This window comes from Styela clava, chromosome 7, assembly GCF_964204865.1.
Source record: "Styela clava chromosome 7, kaStyClav1.hap1.2, whole genome shotgun sequence".
Taxonomy (NCBI): Eukaryota; Metazoa; Chordata; class Ascidiacea; order Stolidobranchia; family Styelidae; genus Styela; species Styela clava.
In genome coordinates this window covers 22,169,249-22,189,022 of record NC_135256.1, presented here as the reverse complement: position 1 = coordinate 22,189,022, position 19,774 = coordinate 22,169,249, and the positions used below count along the sequence as shown (strand labels likewise).

Sequence of the window (19,774 nt, the reverse complement as noted above, 5' to 3'; positions counted from 1 at the left end):
AGCGTGCAATGGTCACGAGACGAATATAGGGGCCGCTTCAAGAGCTCGGCTGACTTATTAGTGCATTTCTATAAGTCCAACTGATAAACCCAAGATACCGGTTCGAGCATTTCTTCCGAGCGTTTTCTCATAATCAATTTTGTACAGTCATAACGCGATAACGGGCTGTCCACTCCGCAACCTGTTTACAATGTATTTTGCTTGTTAATCATGAACACGCATATTTGCGAAGTGGTGATATGACTAATATAAAGGCATTTTATGTCAACGAATCAGAGCTTCGCTGACTTATTACTTACTGCTCTTACGATGAGTCTACTCTAACTGGTGAAACCAATGACATTAAACAACATGATAGGCAACTCTGACGTCACTCCATAAGACTACATGCGAAAGATTGTATTTCATGATACGCTCCAATGCACATATTTCTCGTCGCCTTTCGCGACGGTTTTCCGATTGCTTTTGCTACTCGGCGTCTTCTTTACGTGTAGTACCTGCCTTTTTGCGCCTGTAACGAAAGAAAATAATCTCTATATCTGAGAAGTTTTGCTCATTTGGAGAGCTGGAATGGCAGACAAGCTGTAAAGAGTAATTCTGAACATCATAGACGTTTTTTTTTTATCAGAGAATATTACAAACGCGATAGCGTAAAGATTTGTGTGAAACATTTTGCAGATAATGACAAAGTTCAAAGTTAGTAATTTTAATGTTTGCGCTTAAACATTGAAATTTCATTTAAAGAGGTTTTGTCATACAAAACAGCAAAACTGTTTTTACTTCTCTTAAAGGTGCTGTGATACAATTCCATAACACAAAGTTTGCACCTATCGAACTTGTTTTAGTAGGTGGATTTATTAGACATATTACATATTCAGTTAATCGTAGGTAACATTACTGGTACATAATGTCTCGTAGATAGGTTTGTGTCTAAATTTAGGAATTTAGCTCATAGCTCGCTAATTAATATTATCTTCTATGCAGGAGATTGCAGGGCTGATTCAACTTGCAGCCTTACCAATCACCTGACGATGCTCATTTAGTTTGTCTCGAGCAAGTCTTCTTGAAAGACTTGTGTGAATGGAAACTACCTATATGTTTTGCCTTCCTCCGATTTTAGAAGACAAATTCAATCTGAGGAATTTTGCATATAATTCTCATTGATTGTTGGCTGTTTATAATTCCTATTAAATGTGAATTCTGATTATATCAAAGAGTTAAACATTTTTTACGTAATTTACGGGCACTTTTTTCTTGTCAATACTCCAAGCTGAGGTAATAAGCAAGACAATACATTCATGTCATCTGCAAGCAAAATATACACACTAATTAAAAGTTTGACACATTGAGATAATACATCATGACAGAAAATACAAAGATACAGTATGTATGACCATCACATGGTAATTAAAATTAAAAAAAAATTAATAGAGGCTGTGGAGTATGGAAAGTTCAAGACAAAGAAAAGAACAAAAGTTCATAGCTCATGAACTCTCAATTCTGCCTCCATTGCTTTGTGAAGGCCAATATATTCCGAGTGGCTGAATTGGTTTACCTTTATGATAGCAACGGTTTTGTATTTAATATAGCGAGATTTTTTTTCAATTTAATTGAAGTGATATTATTTCCCAAAGCAATGCTTGAATCGTCTAGAATAGATCAGTGGTGTCAAACTCATGGGTTTCGAGAGCCGCATTGCATGTTGGAAATTGTAAAAAGGGCCGCAAACAGTTTTTGATAATGTATACTCGAGAGATATTTTTCAGATAGTTTTAGTTTGTGACATATATTGTGATGCAACTAATCAGTTGGATTAAGTTTCATTATTTTCTTTAATTTCAAATGCAATTACATATTAATATTTGCATTCCACTATTATTGCAAGTTACTGTATAAAATTCCATGTACAACCATCAAAATCATTTTTGAACAAGCCTTGGTTAAGGAACGAATAATATATACACTAAAAATGACTTAATCTAAATATATGAACCTAAAATTAACAAAAATACTACAGTATAAACTCAATGTTTTTTAATTACATTTGTCCTGACGTTTGACATCTTCTTTGTGTCACCAGCATACCAAGGCCAGGCTGAAATGATTTTATAGTACCAACTCTAACTAACGAGGTCACATGATCATGGGTTAATCTGTATCTTTGCAAAAGTTTAATTAATTCCAGTAATGCAAAAAAGTTACTTTTATCATTTCATGTATAGATCAGTAAAAAAACAAATGACAGATTTTTTCGACAAGACATTTCACGCTACATTGCATGGCATAGGATTGCTTGAATTATTATTGATATTGATTTTTAGTAACTAAGTCGTTGTATATTTATATTAATATACAAACACATGAAAATTTTCTGTTCGGAGTTGGTCTTCGAATTTGTCATATTGACTGCTGAGCTTATTGTGTTTTTCATTGTACTGATGGAAATATGACAAATTAAACAATGTGCTTCAGAATTTTGTGAAATGCAGAAATATTGCAACTCCCATTTTCTTCGAAAATGCCACCTTCTTCGTGTACTTTAATTTAATCACTCAAGTGTTTTATTCAGTATTCTTTTGCTAGCTTGATGTGTATTCTTAATTGAGTCAAAATGTGAACAAAAAAAAATTAACTTTCTAAAACTACTTTCAGTAAATTGTTTTCTGTGTGAATATTCAATTTCACTTTAAAAGGTTTGAAAAATCTTTTACATTTAAATAAAAAAAATTCCAAAATACTATTACAATTATTGTTAAGCGTTCGAGGGCCGCACTGGAAGTTCTCTGGGGCCGCGAGTTTGACATCCCTGGTCTAGATTGAAGTTGTCCAAAATATATAACATTATTTTATCATGAATCATGATTATACCCTTTTCTGAATTTCTTCTATAGTACTACCAAAATTTGATGAACCAAATATAACACAGGTGTAGTCAGTGAACCGTAATCCTCATTTTTCAAAGCTGTTTTAAGTATGTCTGGCATATTTTGTGCCTTTTTACAAAGAAGACCGCTTATGCAATCTTACGCTTTGGAATTTTTAGTTATTTCCCTCAAGCCCTGCAGGATGTAGGGGCCATACACAACTTTACCGGAGGGTCAAATGTCTTTGCATTCCTCCATAGGTTGTTCTTCTATTGCAAACATTTATGGAGTATTCTAATCATATTTCTTGGAATCAAACTGTCACTGATATGTCGCCAGACCTCTGATATCGCCCCTTCAGCTACAGTTGTCCTGTGAATAAATAATAGGAAATTGAGGTTAGACGAATAGTTGAAAGTTTTGTTTTATGTCGGCCTAATTTCTTGATTGATATACTCACTATTATTGCTATTGCCTCTTGTGCTGCAGGAGTCTCACAATGCTTAGACAGGTCTGTCCACAACTTTCACATCTGTAGGAGAGGAGATGTATTAATTTTCGTTAAGAATAAATAAAGCAGTCTATATGATTCAGAATGGAAAAGCTAATACATCCAATATCTTATGTTTTTTGTAAAAAATGTTTTACTGAATTTGGTATATAAACCAACTAATAAAGGGGTTTAGTCAGAAAATTATAAGCATTCGTGGCTCCAAATACCTGAGAGATCAGACTATACAATATAGACCGGTATGAGTGAAATTTTAGGTGAACTTGTCAACCCGTTGATCCAATACGCAAATAAAAGTGAATGAGCAATAGTATGTTACAGAAATAAGTATATATCCTCACTGATTAAAAAAATCTAAATGGAGGTGCACGAACTATTTGAAACCATAAGGGGTAAGTAAATATGCAATTTCGGCAAATGGGCAACTACGTACCGTACTGAATTAATAACTTCGTAGTATTTGACAAAAGCTGGCTTTTCCGCATGTACTTAACAGTGCGATGCCCGGGTGTGATATACAACAATAGTATTTACCTTACTTTTTTCCGATTTATTTTTACCTTCAATTTTCCACATATCATTAAAAACCACAACAATTGTCGAAGCAGGCTCGAACACCATTCGTGCTATGCCTTGAAAGCAACACACATCCGCTCGTTTTCGTCTCGTCAAGTATGTGCATTGGAGCGTGCTATCGAATACGATCTTCGGCCAAAAATGCCGGAGTTGCGCATCATGTTGTTTAATGTCATTGGTGAAACCAAGATACCACTGGTTCGAACATTTCTTTCGACTGCGTTAGAAATTAGATATTTCGGTTGATATTTAACAAAAACCATAAAAAAATGGAATTTTTGAAACTTTTGTACAGGTGAGGACCTTAATTAACTGCCTAAATTTACCACTTATTCAAACTGGCTCAGCTAGGTTAAATATAGGAGAAACGGATTTGTGCTCATGATTGCTATGTTGAGCAGTGCCTTTGCTTTTATGAAATAATTGACAATGCATGCCGTATTTGAAATACACTCGATCGAATGACACCAGATATAAGGTTCCCACTTGGCATCGTTATTTTTTCTAAAAGAGTTTTTCTACATGTATCTTCGCATGTCGGATTAGCGCATGGGCCGACGGGGATGCAGCCGCAGGGCCGCCGATAGGAACATACTTATAAATCCAATATATATTAGCCTAAAAAGATAGATAGTAGAATAGCCTTAAATCACCCACCATCACTACATTCACTTCTGTCCTTGTTTATTTCGAAGTGGCATATGCTGATAAAATAAAAGTATTATTATCAAGATTAGAACGTTGATGTGTGGTACAACTTGAATCTAACAAACCCAACTATCATACTAACTGCCAACTTTTAGTCTGAAAGGCGATTGTTTTTATTGGTAATACAAAATAGGGACAAGCGGTCAGATGTTTTGTGTATTTCGTGCTTTTTTTTTAACTGTACCAATTGGTTTCGTTTTCACTTTGGGTGACACGGGATGGTGTAATAACATTTGTTTGTATATATATATATATTGTATTATTTATCGACGTTTGTATTGTCACATACGTGTAAAAAGTATCTACCGTACTTCATAAGCATGAGTTTTTGGCAATATTTCCAGAAAACGGTTTCTAAATTAGTCGATGGTCAGCCAGTAAACGCATAAAATCATCGATCATCGGGGTAGGTCATTCTCTGTAAAGCCTAAGATGAAACATATATTGGCCTCGAACACAGGATATGCATACTTAAAATTAAGATTGCTTTGTATTTTACAGTACACTGCTTAAAACAATCGCACCCCCAGAAAATCCAATTTATGAGTAACAGTTATCCCAAGTATTACTAGGCATTAGGATTTATAAAGACCACAAATTCAAAAATTGATTGCAATAACCGTACAAATTGATTTTTGGTGAATTTGGACAACAAAATGCGCGGAAAATTAGAATTTGAATTTGCGTTGTTGTTTATCACCAAATCATATTCAAAACTAAACACGAGTAACTCTAACTGTGCAAAGCCAGTTGTGGGTATATATATATATATATATATATATATATTGCAGACATGTGGTCGTCCATCTATAGCTTTTTTGATACTTGAGATATACATACATAATCGAAACTTAATTGAAGAAATTAGATTTCGATCGCCATTTTTAATAATACATAGTGGAACGAAGATAGAAACACTGATTGGCTGTTCTGCATTGTGAAACTCGTGTTCTACGAATCTTTATCCTATCAATAGGTTTCGTTTTTCAATATGTATGACACTAGTATGGCGTAATAGACTTGTATTGTTACATGATTGTGTATTGTCGAGGAATTATGACAATCTAATTTTCGAACAATCAGTTCGCCTATCAGCTCTAGGGGAATGTCGGGTATGGGATAAATAAATTTGCAACACATGCAAAGTTAAAAGAATATGGAATAACGTGGAATATTTATTTGGTATATAATATAACAACTACCATTTTTGGTACGTTCATGTTAATTAGTCACCAATTGACAGTTATTTTCGGTTAAAGATTGAGGTGAAGGTCACGATGAATATGCGTAACGGAAGAACCAGGATTGGTCAGCGTCTTTCAGTTCCACTGCTTCGACCAAATGGAGACCAGTATGTACTGGACAGGCAAATTATAGGCGAAATTTTCTGTGGTAGATCAGTTGCAGAAGCAAAAGCTGTCATCATAAACATGTGTGGCGTGATGCATTGTGGGAAGTCATTGAATCTGAATCATTTTTATGAATTTCTTCTGGGAACGAGGGTATGCATTTAATGTAACCTCAATTTTAGTAACATATCCGACCTCATTACGTCTTGCCTATTGGTATTTTTTCGTGAGAAAACAATTATTTTTTGCTACAAAATTGTATCGTAATTTTGACTATATTGTATACATGCGACTACATGTTAAAATCTTTTAACAGGACTCTCACAGTTCGCGAAAGTCGAACCCTCCGAGAAAATGTTTTGATTGGGCTAACGGAATAAAAACTCAACGGAAAACTATCGGAATGCATATCACTAAAAAACCTATTCTTATTCGTCGAGATGGACAGGTTTGCTCAAGAATTCCCAATATTACTTTATTTTATACTCGTTAGCTTTAGTTAGTTCTTTGCTGGATTAAACGACGATGATAATCCAATTTCACTGGTTTTGTTTTTTTAAAAAAAAATTTTGTGACTTTACCTCTAATGCCTTCAGTAACTTTTATTTATTATTCACAAATTCACTCGCTGTCGTGAATAGTTTCTAGTCAGAGAAATTTCTTCGAGTAGTATGCCACCATGGCTATAGCACAACATTAAACAAATCATTATTTAATGGTATTTTATGACTTATAATTGAATGATAAGTTGCATGAATTTTATTGCAGGACCTCGCTATATTTTTGCTGGACTGTGAGGGAACTGATTTAAGATCTGGAAACGTACAAACATTTTTGTTCACGCTCTCCACTCTGTTGAGTTCTGTTCAAATCATCAACGTAGTAAAAGATATTCAAGATCGCGATGTTTACGCACTAAAGGTTGGTTGTAGAGTAGTGTGCCAGCTTAGATTGCAATACATACCCTAATGACTTGTCTGTTTCTTGCCCATAATTTTGAATAAACTTGGATTAAAATCGAAATTGACGTTTTGGTCCCAACTTCGTATACAAAGTTTAATAGGGGGAAAATGCTTGGCAAGGCATAATGAAAGTATATATATACTTTCAGTGAAACAAATGCATAGCCAGATATTTATCACGCTCTCACAATACCTAAATTAATATGTAAATGACTATTATTAACTTGTGTAGAATCGAATCGAATTTTAGTATTGTTGCTGCATCGTGTAATATTAATTTATTTTGATTGTTATTAATTCATTGTTTATAGTCGTTCATATCTGCCTACGATGAGTTGAATTCCGCACGCGGAGGAATATTTGAGGTAAATGTTTACAAAATAAGTTTTTTAATAGAGGGAAGTTGTGGTTATGAATGCTTCAACTTTATTTTCAGACACAACTTCTTTTTTTGGTTCGAGATTCTACAAGTACGATGTCGTGCAAGTTAGGTGATGAGGATGGCCCACAGTTCCTTTCAAAAACATTTCGAATGGGATTTAAACGCACAATTCATGATAAGCTTCGAAAATCTTTTTCGGATGTCAGTTGTTTTATACTGCCACATCCCGGATCAAAAGCTACTGTTAGACAACTGAAAGACGAGTTTAGTGGTGCATTCCAAGGTCAGCAAACTGGTATACATATACACATAATATTTGCTTTCAATTTGAATCCTTAAAAATATAGCGCTTGTCTGTCGCGTAGTTTGCCTCATTTCAGTGTCTGGTTTCTGTCTCATCTTTGCTGAAATTGGATGTTTTAGAATTATATTAATACAGTTGCAAAATACTTATTTTATAGGCAATGGAATGCAAATGATAATATAATATCTCACGCCTACATCATAACATTGCATATCTCAGAAACATACTATATATTTATAACGGTGACCGTACATTTGAACCCATGTACATTTGAACCCATGCGTATATCCACGGGTTCAATCTATATGCGGGTGCTAAAACCCATGGGTTAGGGTTAGTATGGGTTTAACTATCCGTGAAACAAAAAAAATTCCATAGGTGCAATAGCATACAGGTGCAATTGTCATGGGTTCAAATGTACGTGGGTTCAAATGTAATGGAACCATTTATAACACAATTCATGTTGATTTATATATTATATTTTTTGCAGAATTGAACGAATCCTTTGTATTCTACCTGCAACGTTTGATGGATCGAGTTTTAACTCCAGATAATTTGGTTATCAAACGGGTTAACGGCAAGCAAGTTACATGTCGAGAGTTTGGAGATTATATTGAAGCTTGTTACGATGCACTCTCGGGAGTTAAAGATCTTTGCGTCGGTTTGCTAAAGGTAAAAACAGATCTAACGGGTTGCTTTTTGCGTAGATTCGATTGTTCAAATCTCCGATTCGTTCGTTCAACTGAAAACCATTTTTAGCGTTCGGCTACATGCTGTATGTAAATAAATTTTCTATTATGAAATTTTGAACAAAACTTTTTTGCAGCTTGCTTCACACACAAGATATAAACCACTGGTGGAGGAATGTGGGAGTTACTTCAAGCAATCGTTGGAACAGGTTAGAAATACATATCCTAAAAAAGACGCTGTGCAGTCTAACCTTCCTCTGCATCAGTCACTTTTTATTTTTTCAAGTTTAGAAGTTACGACTTTGACACTTCTGGTGAAATTCAATTACTAATTAAAGTCAAGTTGAATTTGAACATATTCTTCTCTAAATATGAAGGAAATTCAAGGAATCGCCCTTGATGAAGTTGAATTTTCCGAAATCAGTGATGAAAAAGTTCAGGACGCCATACAGAAATTTATGAATGCAACTGCTGGTAGAGTTCACGACGATCAGAAAGAAAGATATCAAACGATTCTTGAACAAGACCTGCATGAGTTTAAAAATGAAATCAGTAGAAGTAACGACAGATTTTATGTGAGTAAATAATTGCCAATTTTCTTTCGTGTCACATTTGAATAAGAATACAGACTATTGTTGGGGGCATAATAATTAGTTGATATTCATAAATATTACTTTAATAATAGAGTATACGTAATAGAGTTTGTGGCAAATTAAAATATATTTTAATATTCAATGTTTTTGTTAACAAGAACAACACTGTAACGTTCGCACAATTTCGATCCTAGAACGCACTGCATCGTCATATTCATCACTGTACAGAGGGCAATATAATTATAAATGATTACATCACACATCACATGCGTCGGGACAATGTATAGCGTGTATAGTTGCCACCACTAACCTTTGTTTTCGCAGCTGGCCCCATTGAAAAAGGGAAAATTTCCTATCAAAATAAATCTAACAATCCTAGAAGGTTCATTCCAAAGTTTATACAGACAATACAGAAGTTCCTGTTGACGAACCCGTATCTATTATATCTGTGTGCTCAAAAAGCCGCAATTGTAGAAATCGCTAACAATCTGACCTATATTGTTAGCGATAATATTGTTGATATTCGTGGGTGTAACTCAAATTGTGTTGCATTTTATATTGAAATTGTGTTTATTGTTGGCATTGTATAGTATAACAATCGAATGTAAATATTTTCTGTGACTTGGTTACCAAAATAGTTTTATGTCCTGCATCACCGCAATTTTGCAACCTTTCTTATATGATATTTCCAGAATGCATCCAGTGATAAAAACGAGACAGCAGTAAGGAGAGCAAGGAGGTCGTACGAGAGGGAATTTCAAAATATGGCGAGTGTTGAGCATAATATAATGTATATTTAACAAAAACATTCATGACGAGTGGTGACAATAAAATACCGAAATTTTTTGCTTCTAGGTACGGGGACAGAGACTTGATCATCAAACCGTCAAGGATTATCACGAACTTGCAATGAATAATGCATTAGCATATTTCAACAGAACGCCAAAGCAGGGAGGGCAAAATTTTATACAAAAGTTTCGAGAGAATCTACACAGTCGTATTTTGGATACTTTCCGTGAAACATGTGAAGAGGTATGCCGATTCATCGAGAATTAGACAAACATTGTGATTCACGGGTTGCATGATATATCTGTCTTAGCATTTGTATAAGTAGCACTTGATTTTTATCTTGTTAGTTAATATTATTTAATATATAAAAGTTGATATATTACTTATATTATATAGTCTATAAATATAAACTGTATAATGGTATAAATTCAAAGTGTATAACGGAAGATAATAATTTTTTTTTCTTCTAGATTTCCTTTGCCGATGTTCTTTTATGTGGTACAGATATGATAAGAAGTAAGTTATTCAAAAGTTAAGTAAACCAACAAAGAAAAGTATAAAAATTGTGTAGTTTAGTCTGATCTACAAGCTAAATGACCTGAAGCAGATAACTATGTACGATATATAGGGAATGGAATAATCTACTTCAATGCACGCAATATAGGCTTATCAAAAAAACTTGAACATGTGTATTTTCAGCATGTGTATATGAACAACACTGATCAATTGATATTCATTTTTACACTATTCCCAGCTGCCGTGATAGGAGTGCGCGGTGGACAACTGGATCACGATGCGTGCTCAATTGGATTTCAGAATGGAACTGTCACATCAGATACAGAATTATCTATAAAAGTTGCCAAAGACACGGTTGGATGGCCAGAAGAAGAATACATCCGGCGTTCACCTGTTCTGATATTTGAACCTAGTGACTGCCGCATTCGCAAGCCCGTTAAATGTCAACTCCAAATGTGGTATATCGCTTTTTCCCAGGAAGTTTTTCCCGAGGAAAACGTTTACGTATTGCAGAAACGGCAAGATGCTTGGATAGTTTTACATAATGAAGTTATCGCAAATAAATCAACGATTGACTGTAATCTCACCGAACTTTCTCCCGTTGCTCTGGCTATTTCCGTAAGAGAAAAGAAGCGCCAGTTGACAACCGTTTTGTACCTGAATACCAGCGGCAACTTTATTGCGAAGTTTTATGACATGAGCAACACAAGTGTAATGAATGCTATAAGAGAATCCGCAAAATCCGGCAGATACCTTACAGTGGTGGATACGAACACTCTAGAAATTTCCCGAAGTGACGAAATTATAGTCTCGCTTGGTCGGTGCAATGATAATTCTTCAGCGCCAGACACTCAACAATTTCGCGGCGAAGATGTTTATTCACCGGGAATAACAAAGTCTATACAATTCGTTTCGCCAACGGTACCGACAAACGAGAATGCAACAACTATGTTTTACGAGGTTAAGATCAACGGACAGAAGAAAATATCCAATCCTTTCAAAGTCGATTTAAACAACCCAGGAAGGCCTGACACGGCGGCTGCTGGTCCATTTACATTCAACCGAACTCATGCGATTGGCGGTTTGTATATTAGATAAAATTTCGTATATATATAGGTAGCAAATTGTGTTATAGGTAGTGGTGGGATTTAGTGAGTTCGAACCCGTGCCTGTCTTTGAGACATTATATAGGTTTGGTATGATTTGGTAAAATAAGATAATCTGTTGTTAGTGAGTTCGATACAAAAGAGAACCTTTTCTAAAACCTTATCACCAATGACACAGTGGTCTAGAGCAGTGATTCCCAAAGTGGGCGATATCGCCCCCCAGTGGGCGAAAACGATACAGAGGGGGGCGAAAAAGTCTAAGAGGGCGATTTTGCGAAACCTGTTTTATGTTCGGCGAACTTAATTCTGTACTCTGTGTGCATTCGCAGGTTTGAATCACGTGGGCGATTATCACACGCGAAAGGATTTCTGGTCTAGTCTTCGCAGTAAGGCAAGGTAGTTTGCCTATCCCAGTGGTCGGCAAAATACGGCCGGAATAAAATAATCTGGCCCGGGACGATTAACTGAATGGACCTTTCCCGGACCTTTGACAGCGGAAAATTCTTCCTATATACTTTACCATTTTAAAATTTTCGGTACTTATTTTAAGAGTGGTTTCGCGAGTTGTTGCCTGTAAAATGGGGTATTTGTTTCAAACTATCATTCTAATACACACCATTTAACAATCTGTTTTTTAAAAGTACTGATAAAGAATTTTAGCCTAGTCTATCACAGATATTTCTACACTAATTTTAGATTGCTGTATTTAAACTGAAACTCATAGAAAGACAAAGTAATCATTGACTTATTTGATTTATATTCAAATTTCCGAAAAACAACTAAAAACTGACGAATATAATTCAAAAACGCGAAAATGAGGTAATGTTCACGACCACGCCTGAAAATCTGTCTGAGTGAGAGTGTCTGAGCGCCTGAGCGGATGGGAAAGGGGGCATTGTTACGTTTTTTGCATCTTGCTGATTGGCCAATGTCACGAAGTAAACAAGGAAGTCTATGCCCGGGGAAATATCCAAACGGCGGTTTTGACGATGAATTTTTTTTTATTTATAATCTACGCTCGAGGAGTAAATTACATTTTTTACGTAACAGAATTTATCGTGAGACACGTTTATACTGAATTATACTATATCCCAACAATTTAGTGAACAGCCACTCGTTTAACGAGCCTACAATTTATTTATAATTAGACAAATGGAAACACGCAGAAAAGTTGATGCTGAGTGCAGGGGTTCAATAGCGCAGTAAATATTCGAATATATTGCAAAGCAATAAGGAAATAAAATTCATATTCTATTCGAGAGATTCATCACTTCTTAATTTTTGGTAGAAGGTTTGGTAAGGTAGAACTCTGGATTCTTTCATTTCCGACCTATTATATGGTAAAAAGGGGATTTTCAGCCGTGCTACTCTTGCTATTAAAACAACGAAATCACCTTTTCACCAGTAAACGGGGTAATTTAAGATACAATAAAAAACTCGCTGAAGAACACCAAGCTCATCTATCTCATTAAAAAACACTATAAACTATGATTTGTCTTCTTATTTGTTCTGTAATATATTCGTTTCTGACTTTATATTTTTTTGTAGTACAGGGGGGCGATGAAGTTGTATAAACTACTATAGGGGGGCGATGGTCAAAAAAGTTTGGGAACCACTGGTCTAGAGTAGAGTCTAGACTCCAAATTAGTGATGGAAAACTTGTGGTCAGCTATTTCTAAAATCAAGTGTACTTACTATACAACGTGACGACCAATACATATTTCATAAATAAAATAACAGAAGAATATCTTTAGTTATTGCAATTTGGAAACGATTGTTTCCCTAATCCAGAAAGAGCATTTGTATGTCCCAAGATGTGTTTTCGAAAGGCTAAAATTACTTTCGCACACCGAGAGTAAAATAAATTCGATATTTTTTGCTGAAAAAACGATATTATAGCGACGTGTTTGTTATTTTTCATTATTCATGAAAAAGATTCTACGAATTTATTCCTTACTAATCTAACTTAGCTTTGTTCTTCATTCAAAATGACGGCATTTAGTATCTCATACAGCTAACTTGATATTAAACGTTTATTTTGTTCACAGATTACATTTCAATTGTACCAGAAGGAGGCAACACTTGAAAACAAGAATACGGTTCATCAACAACCCTATATATAAGAAATTGTCATGTATTTTTTTAGCGTGGTTCAAAAAATTTATCTAGAATTAAATATTCCACTTCAACTTAGTCTAGTCACATCTGCTATCGAGAAATGGAATGACTATATTTTGATTAATATTAATACAAGCATGCAGGCCTGCATTGCATTTACCTACCTAGAAGGTTACTTTCAAATATAGTTTTTGTGTGTCTTAACATAAAAAAAAATAACAATATTACGATATTGCATAAAGATAGTATATATATATATGTGTGCATATTATCTTTTGCCTGCAGTCCATCTTTGTCATCTAGTTAAGGATAACCAGTAGCATTCCCAAGCACAGGGCGATCAACGCCACGACAATGTTGCATTCAATTTTGATGGATTCATTGCACAATTCTGTATCAAAATAGGCAAAACATGGCTTTATTATTTTCTACTTGTAAACTTTCTCGATATCGCCTCTATTGGCAATCGCTTTCTTAAGGTGCCAAAATAGTTTATCTATTACTACAACTACAATATATATCAGTAGATGTTTAAAATAAGTTCATGCGTCGATAAATGATTGCGTGAGACCACTCACTGGTTCGCAGTCGCAGAGATGTATCATCATATCGTCTGTAATTGAAATCTTTGTATTTGGATAAAATCAGATTACGCTATTAGAAGGCTGATATTTTCAGAATGGCGTTGAATTAAATTAAAAACACTTTCTAAGTGAGCTAGAGCAAAATAAAATGTTCAGTAAATCAGGAGATTTTGGAAATATGTTGTTAAGATATTTTATGCCTATTGCCGACGGCATTCATTGCACAATATACTTGTATATGGAAATCTGTTTCAAAAATAAAAGTCAACTTGAACAAATTTAATGTCGGTATCGGCTTATTTTAATGGCCCGACTTCATCAGCCTATTGGTATTTTTTAAACGTCATACCAGTGCATCTGTACATGAGTGACTGTGACGTGTTAACAATATGTGACGATTCATTTACCTGATTGGCAGTAGCAATATTCTCCAGTGCCGATAGATTGATATCGTTCTTCACAAAATTTGCCTGTTGACCAACCGCATCCTCGAACCACGTTTCCTGAGTAAAGAAATAAAAATGAGTGAACGAAAAACCGAGGCACTCTAAAGTGGAACTACGCACAGATATATTATGCGAGTAGGTTGTGAAAGTTTATTGTTTCTGTGAATATTTTCAACACTAATATTATTATTGAGCGAATTAAAAACAAACAGAATAATATTCTGTATCCTGGGAATTTTGTAACTTTAACATCGTCTGGCCATTTACATACATACATAGAGAAAGACATCGCTCGAGCTAGAAAATTTTAAATATTGGGTAATATTCTAATGCTGTGGTGAGGCAAATGACAAACAAAGGTTTCGTATAGTTGTCAAGCTGAAACCAATCCACAATCATTTAAATAAGTTGGCACTGCATGTAAAAATCTATTGACTGATACAGACAATTGTTATACGGACCATATTTATCTTTGAATGTGACACATGCATTGTTCATTCTCGGGTTGTATATGGGTGATGGCCCAGTGCATACAGTGATGTTGGTGTACATGTCTACAGTCTTGCAGTTGACACAGAGATAACATTTGACAGCGTGACCTGTATGTGATTCAGATATTAAAATCTAGTAAAGTCGGGTTCGAAAAATTTCCAAAAAATCCAATTTACTCAAGCCTACTTAAGCTGACGTATCCTAAAATGGAAAGTCTTTACTACTATCTAAATCTCAAAAGGGCTTTTACTTTAAAAGTTGGTTTATATTCAAGGAAATTGGGGAGCCAATGGTAAGATTGGGTGATCGTTTTCAGCCTAGCTTTATTTTGAAAATTTCCAATTGCATGTTCTAAAATCATTAGGAATTACTCGTTCAAGTTGAACGCAAGCGCAAATGCTCAGAGCATTTGAAATCGTAATGTCAGCGCTTTCCGTGATTTCCACGGTATGTTTCACTATTCGCAAAATTATTTAATTTCATCTATTTCGAACTTCTGTTTGACAGAAATCCTTTGTCCTAACACTCCGAAACCTCTATATTTATATATATAAGATCAGTGAACTTCAATCTCCTGTATCAATCCACATTGTCGTGCATCAAAGTTACGAGTTCGAGTTAAGTTCTTTATTGGTTATTGATTCCTGTCTAATTTTATTTATCATCGCATGTTGAAAATCTTGGAGCCCTTCAAACTAGAGATGTACCAAAATCTTTTTTTTCGATACCAATGAAAAAGCGCCGATAGCAATACGTCGGTATGTCAATTTTTCGATATTAACGATATACGATATACATTCAAAGCAAACATTATTTCAACTAAAAAACAGACATCTCAGGACACGAGAACATGCGACGTCAAATACAAATTTGTGATTCAAATGCGTAAATGGTGTTTCACTAGACTCACTACAAACGGTTTAATAAAAAATGGGAATTAATTGCATAGTAAATTGCTCTATAACTTTGTAGTTAAGCAAACATGCTCAGCAATTTATGGTAGACGTTTTGTTGTACACAGAAGCTATAGGAATCACGTTCAGGATTAAAATCTCTGGCTGGCCACTATACATGGTTAAAAGTATATGATATATGTTCATTCATTTTAAACAGCAATCACTCACTATAATTATTAAGGCAGTAAATACCTCCTATGCATTAGTTCCCAATAACCGTATATATGCTACCGTAACCTATACTTCAAAACATTCCAAATGATCAAAGAGCGATATCTACAAAATGACCAACTGATACTTGCTTACAACTAGCTGATAAAATAACATCTTCACTTTAAACATACTCTACATTCGGAATTGAGAAAATTCTGATCCCTTCAAAATGTAGTAGAATCTAGCCTTACCTTGGTTACTAGTTCATTTTTAGTTATGTTAGGAGGGAGAGTAAGAAATTATTTGTAATAAAGTAACCATGTTGTTTATTAAAGCGTTATGTTTTATGTTTAGAGAACTAATCTTAAATGTAAAATTAAGTGTGTTTCCGTGAACAATTCTACAAGAACACATTTACCTTCCTGAAATATTGCTAGTAACAGCAAGTATGTGATCGCGATTCTGCTCATTTTGATTACTTCTACTAGAGTTTATATCCAAAGCAGTACTAAAAACTAGAAATATATATAAGAAACTCAAGAAAGTATAGTTAATAAAGTTACAATAATAAATGGATAGTTAACTAAACTCATTTTAAATGTCCTTATTCAAACCTAGTGGTTTATTCGTGAACATTTTCAGTTTTTAACCCAAAAGGTAGAAATATCTAATTGTAAATTTTGTACCATTTTTGAATTCTGAGAATATATATTTTGATCCTTTACGTTTACTTCTACACATTCACATCAGTTTTATATATAGATATTTAGTAAAAATTAAGTAATTCCATAATTCGCAATAAACCACCATCTTCAATAAACGCCTAAAACTATTTATTTCCCAAACTATTTATTTCCCAAATAGATTCGTTGACTATAATAGCAGTACTGCTCGACGAGTATATATATATATTACATATGTGGTATTTCACATAAATGCCATGTATATTTTGATAATGACTTAGTTGGCAAGTCGGAAGTCGTTAGAACTTGTTTTGTATCCATGCCCACGTGCTCATTTTGTTGTAGAAAGAATTCAAAACAATAGACACCCAACCCACTAATGCGTTCTTACCGGGCGCATGAAGTATTTTAATTGAATAGTATAGTAGTAGTAATATTCATTTATCACCGTGTGAAATTTAAAGATGAATTATCAAACAGAGGTAAAACATTGTTATGTACAGGTGAATGGAGTCACAGAAAATCTCACGAGATCATCTAACTGAACTGATTATCACCCTATGACGTATTGCTGCTATTAAGATGAAAAATATATGAACAATAAAAAAGCTACATTGGTCCATCGTTTATAGTGGAGCATTGTTTCATATTTCGAATGTTGTGAGTTCAAAGATTGGCAATGTCTACTATTAATGGTGAGTTCCTCAAAATGAAAATTGCAAATGGAAAATTCCAGACCTACATACATGTCGCAATCGATTCTCGCTGGCTAAGGGTAATCTTTGCCTCATAGTGCTTTATTGGCATGGTATAAATACTTGTGATCACAAGATTATTAATTAGTTTATTTGGTAATTTAATATAAGTTTGTATGTAATTATTGTTGTTTTACATGATCAGCTTTTGAAAATTTTTAATTCAATTCAAAAACTGTTACACATTGTTATTCTAAATGCTACACCTCGTCAACCTCGACGCTATACCTCGTTAATCCCAACGCTGCACCTCTCTAACCTCTCCACTAAACCTCGATAATCTCAACGTTAACCTCATCATTAACCTCAGCTAGACAACATTGAAACCTCATCCAACATATAGAATATTGAATTGCAATATATCAAATTTCATTGTACAGCATTTTTCATATTTGTGGCATTGGAGCATACACGAAGAGTAGTTGCACGTTTTGAATAGTATTCCAAGAATCAAAGAACAGCCATATATTTTAGTAACCCCCTTATGCAACAACTGTATTTGCCAGGATACATAAAATAGGTTTTACAAATGTTACAAGGCTTTTGTTCGAATTGGGCACAAATATTGACAAAAATTATTATTATACGAGGGTAAGTCAAGATTTGGGCAAAATAATTTTTTATATTACCCGCAAGGTATAAATGATAGAGCATAGATCCGCATAACACACTAATACTACAAGCACTAATATAATAACAACACGGGGTCTCTTTTTTTTATCTATTAAAAGCCATCGTGAATGTTGTGTATTTAATTCATAGCTCGTTAAGGTAAGGTAAGGTAAAGGGTTTAATGGCGTTTTTGACAACTCGGTCTTTTACGCTAATTTTCAAAAGGAGTAGTCAGAATGATACAATAAAAACATGTTTACAACTCTCGTTTGGTGGATATAGCAAATTTAATAATTATTGGAATCAAATTAGGAACATTGAAAATACAAATAATTTCCCAGGGTACATTCATTTTTGCTGCTTCACGTCTTAATTCGCATCGTAAATTATTATACTTGGGACAATATAAAATAAAATGGGAAACAGTTTCATTTGTGTCACATCGACTACATTGCCCTGAGGGATGTAGCCCTATTTTAAATAAATGATAGGTAAATCTGATATGTCCAGTTTGAAGACGAAAAAATATTATTTCTTCTTGGCGGGAAAATTTGAAATAAACATTATTTTGGGCTATTTGAGGTCGAAAGTTTTTGTAATGGCTTGCAGTATCGTTTGCTTGATATGTTAAATTCCATTTCGCAAGACATGCTTGCTTGCACAATGTCTTAGCTTCTTTTAATGACCGTTGAAGAACAGCATTAATGACAATTTTATTTGCTCCGTCTTTCGCCAGTCGATCTTGTTGTTTTTAACACAGACTAGATTTGTGATTATGATGTCATAATTGTTTTCTCGTAATTGCTCCTTGCTTTACCTGTCTGCGTGCTTATTATTCATTCTTGTGTTTTGAACTGTCTAGCGTTTAGCTGCGATATACTGACGTCTTACTTTGCCGTATAATAAACTGGTGATTTGGTAATACACAAGACATCACAGTGAAGATGAATTTTTAATCGTTCACTGAGTGTTGCAAGTGAGTACTTTTTCAACATTCGACGGATTTTTTCCCAAATAAGGATGCCTTCTGTTTAAAGCGATTTTTTGTTAATGAAAATGAGCATCAAGTCATGAAAAAAGTCTTTTTTGTAACACTCCTTGTGGCTTGGTTTAAATTCTAGTAAAAAAATTGTCAAATATATATTGGGAGTAGCATATAAATAATTTTTTTAGCGATACGTAAATTTGACAAGTTCATAGATATAAATATCTTTTAGTTGTAATACACCACAATGTTTTTATAAAAGTAAGTTATGAACGTGCTGTGATTTTTCAAATAACATGCAGCGAATTTTTTTGTTATGCAGCACCACTAGCGATTTTAGAGCAGTTCTATTATCTATTCTCAAACGACAATGACATATTTTAGGTGAGAGCATATAAGAAGACTACATTATACAATTTTCAAAGCATTGATACCGAGGATTAGACGTAACCTTCACAATATTCCGAGAGAACGTAATTTTTTTTACATAAGTGATCAATATGAAGCTTCGATGTTTACAGTGAGGAAAGCTTCGGTCAAGTCTAAAAATACTGTACAAGTATCTATGCCATTTAACAAATTTTTATTTGTTTTTTCGTTTTGTTCAAATAGACTGCTAGGCGATTATACAAATTTTATCA

General features: G+C 34.3%; 2 protein-coding genes and 1 long non-coding RNA gene across 4 annotated transcripts; 1 reads left to right on the top strand and 2 right to left on the bottom strand.

The window, feature by feature from the left end:
* Positions 1-1,615: 1,615 nt before the first annotated feature.
* Positions 1,616-4,134, bottom strand: LOC144425144 (uncharacterized). 2 transcript variants are annotated; one of them, XR_013477298.1, is made up of 3 exons: positions 3,910-4,134; positions 3,325-3,396; positions 1,616-3,236 (listed from the first exon to the last, which is right to left on the bottom strand). It is a non-coding gene; the product is annotated as an uncharacterized LOC144425144 (long non-coding RNA). The 2 variants fall into 2 exon arrangements; XR_013477297.1 differs by having other exon boundaries at positions 3,936-4,134.
* Positions 4,135-5,736: 1,602 nt separating this feature from the next.
* Positions 5,737-14,329, top strand: LOC120328315 (uncharacterized). The gene is made up of 13 exons (XM_039394760.2): positions 5,737-6,161; positions 6,325-6,456; positions 6,777-6,929; positions 7,282-7,335; positions 7,407-7,635; positions 8,147-8,328; positions 8,483-8,554; positions 8,723-8,920; positions 9,631-9,705; positions 9,794-9,970; positions 10,198-10,243; positions 10,482-11,324; positions 13,398-14,329. The coding sequence occupies exons 1-13, from the start codon at positions 5,937-5,939 to the stop codon at positions 13,433-13,435; spliced, it is 2,424 nt and encodes an 807-aa protein (XP_039250694.2). The 5' UTR covers positions 5,737-5,936; the 3' UTR covers positions 13,436-14,329.
* On the bottom strand, positions 13,365-16,875 carry LOC144425180 (uncharacterized). Its single transcript, XM_078114617.1, has 4 exons — positions 16,517-16,875; positions 14,959-15,096; positions 14,459-14,554; positions 13,365-13,858 (listed from the first exon to the last, which is right to left on the bottom strand). Exons 1-4 carry the CDS (start codon positions 16,566-16,568, stop codon positions 13,767-13,769), a joined length of 378 nt encoding a protein of 125 aa, XP_077970743.1. The 5' UTR covers positions 16,569-16,875; the 3' UTR covers positions 13,365-13,766.
* Positions 16,876-19,774: the final 2,899 nt, after the last annotated feature.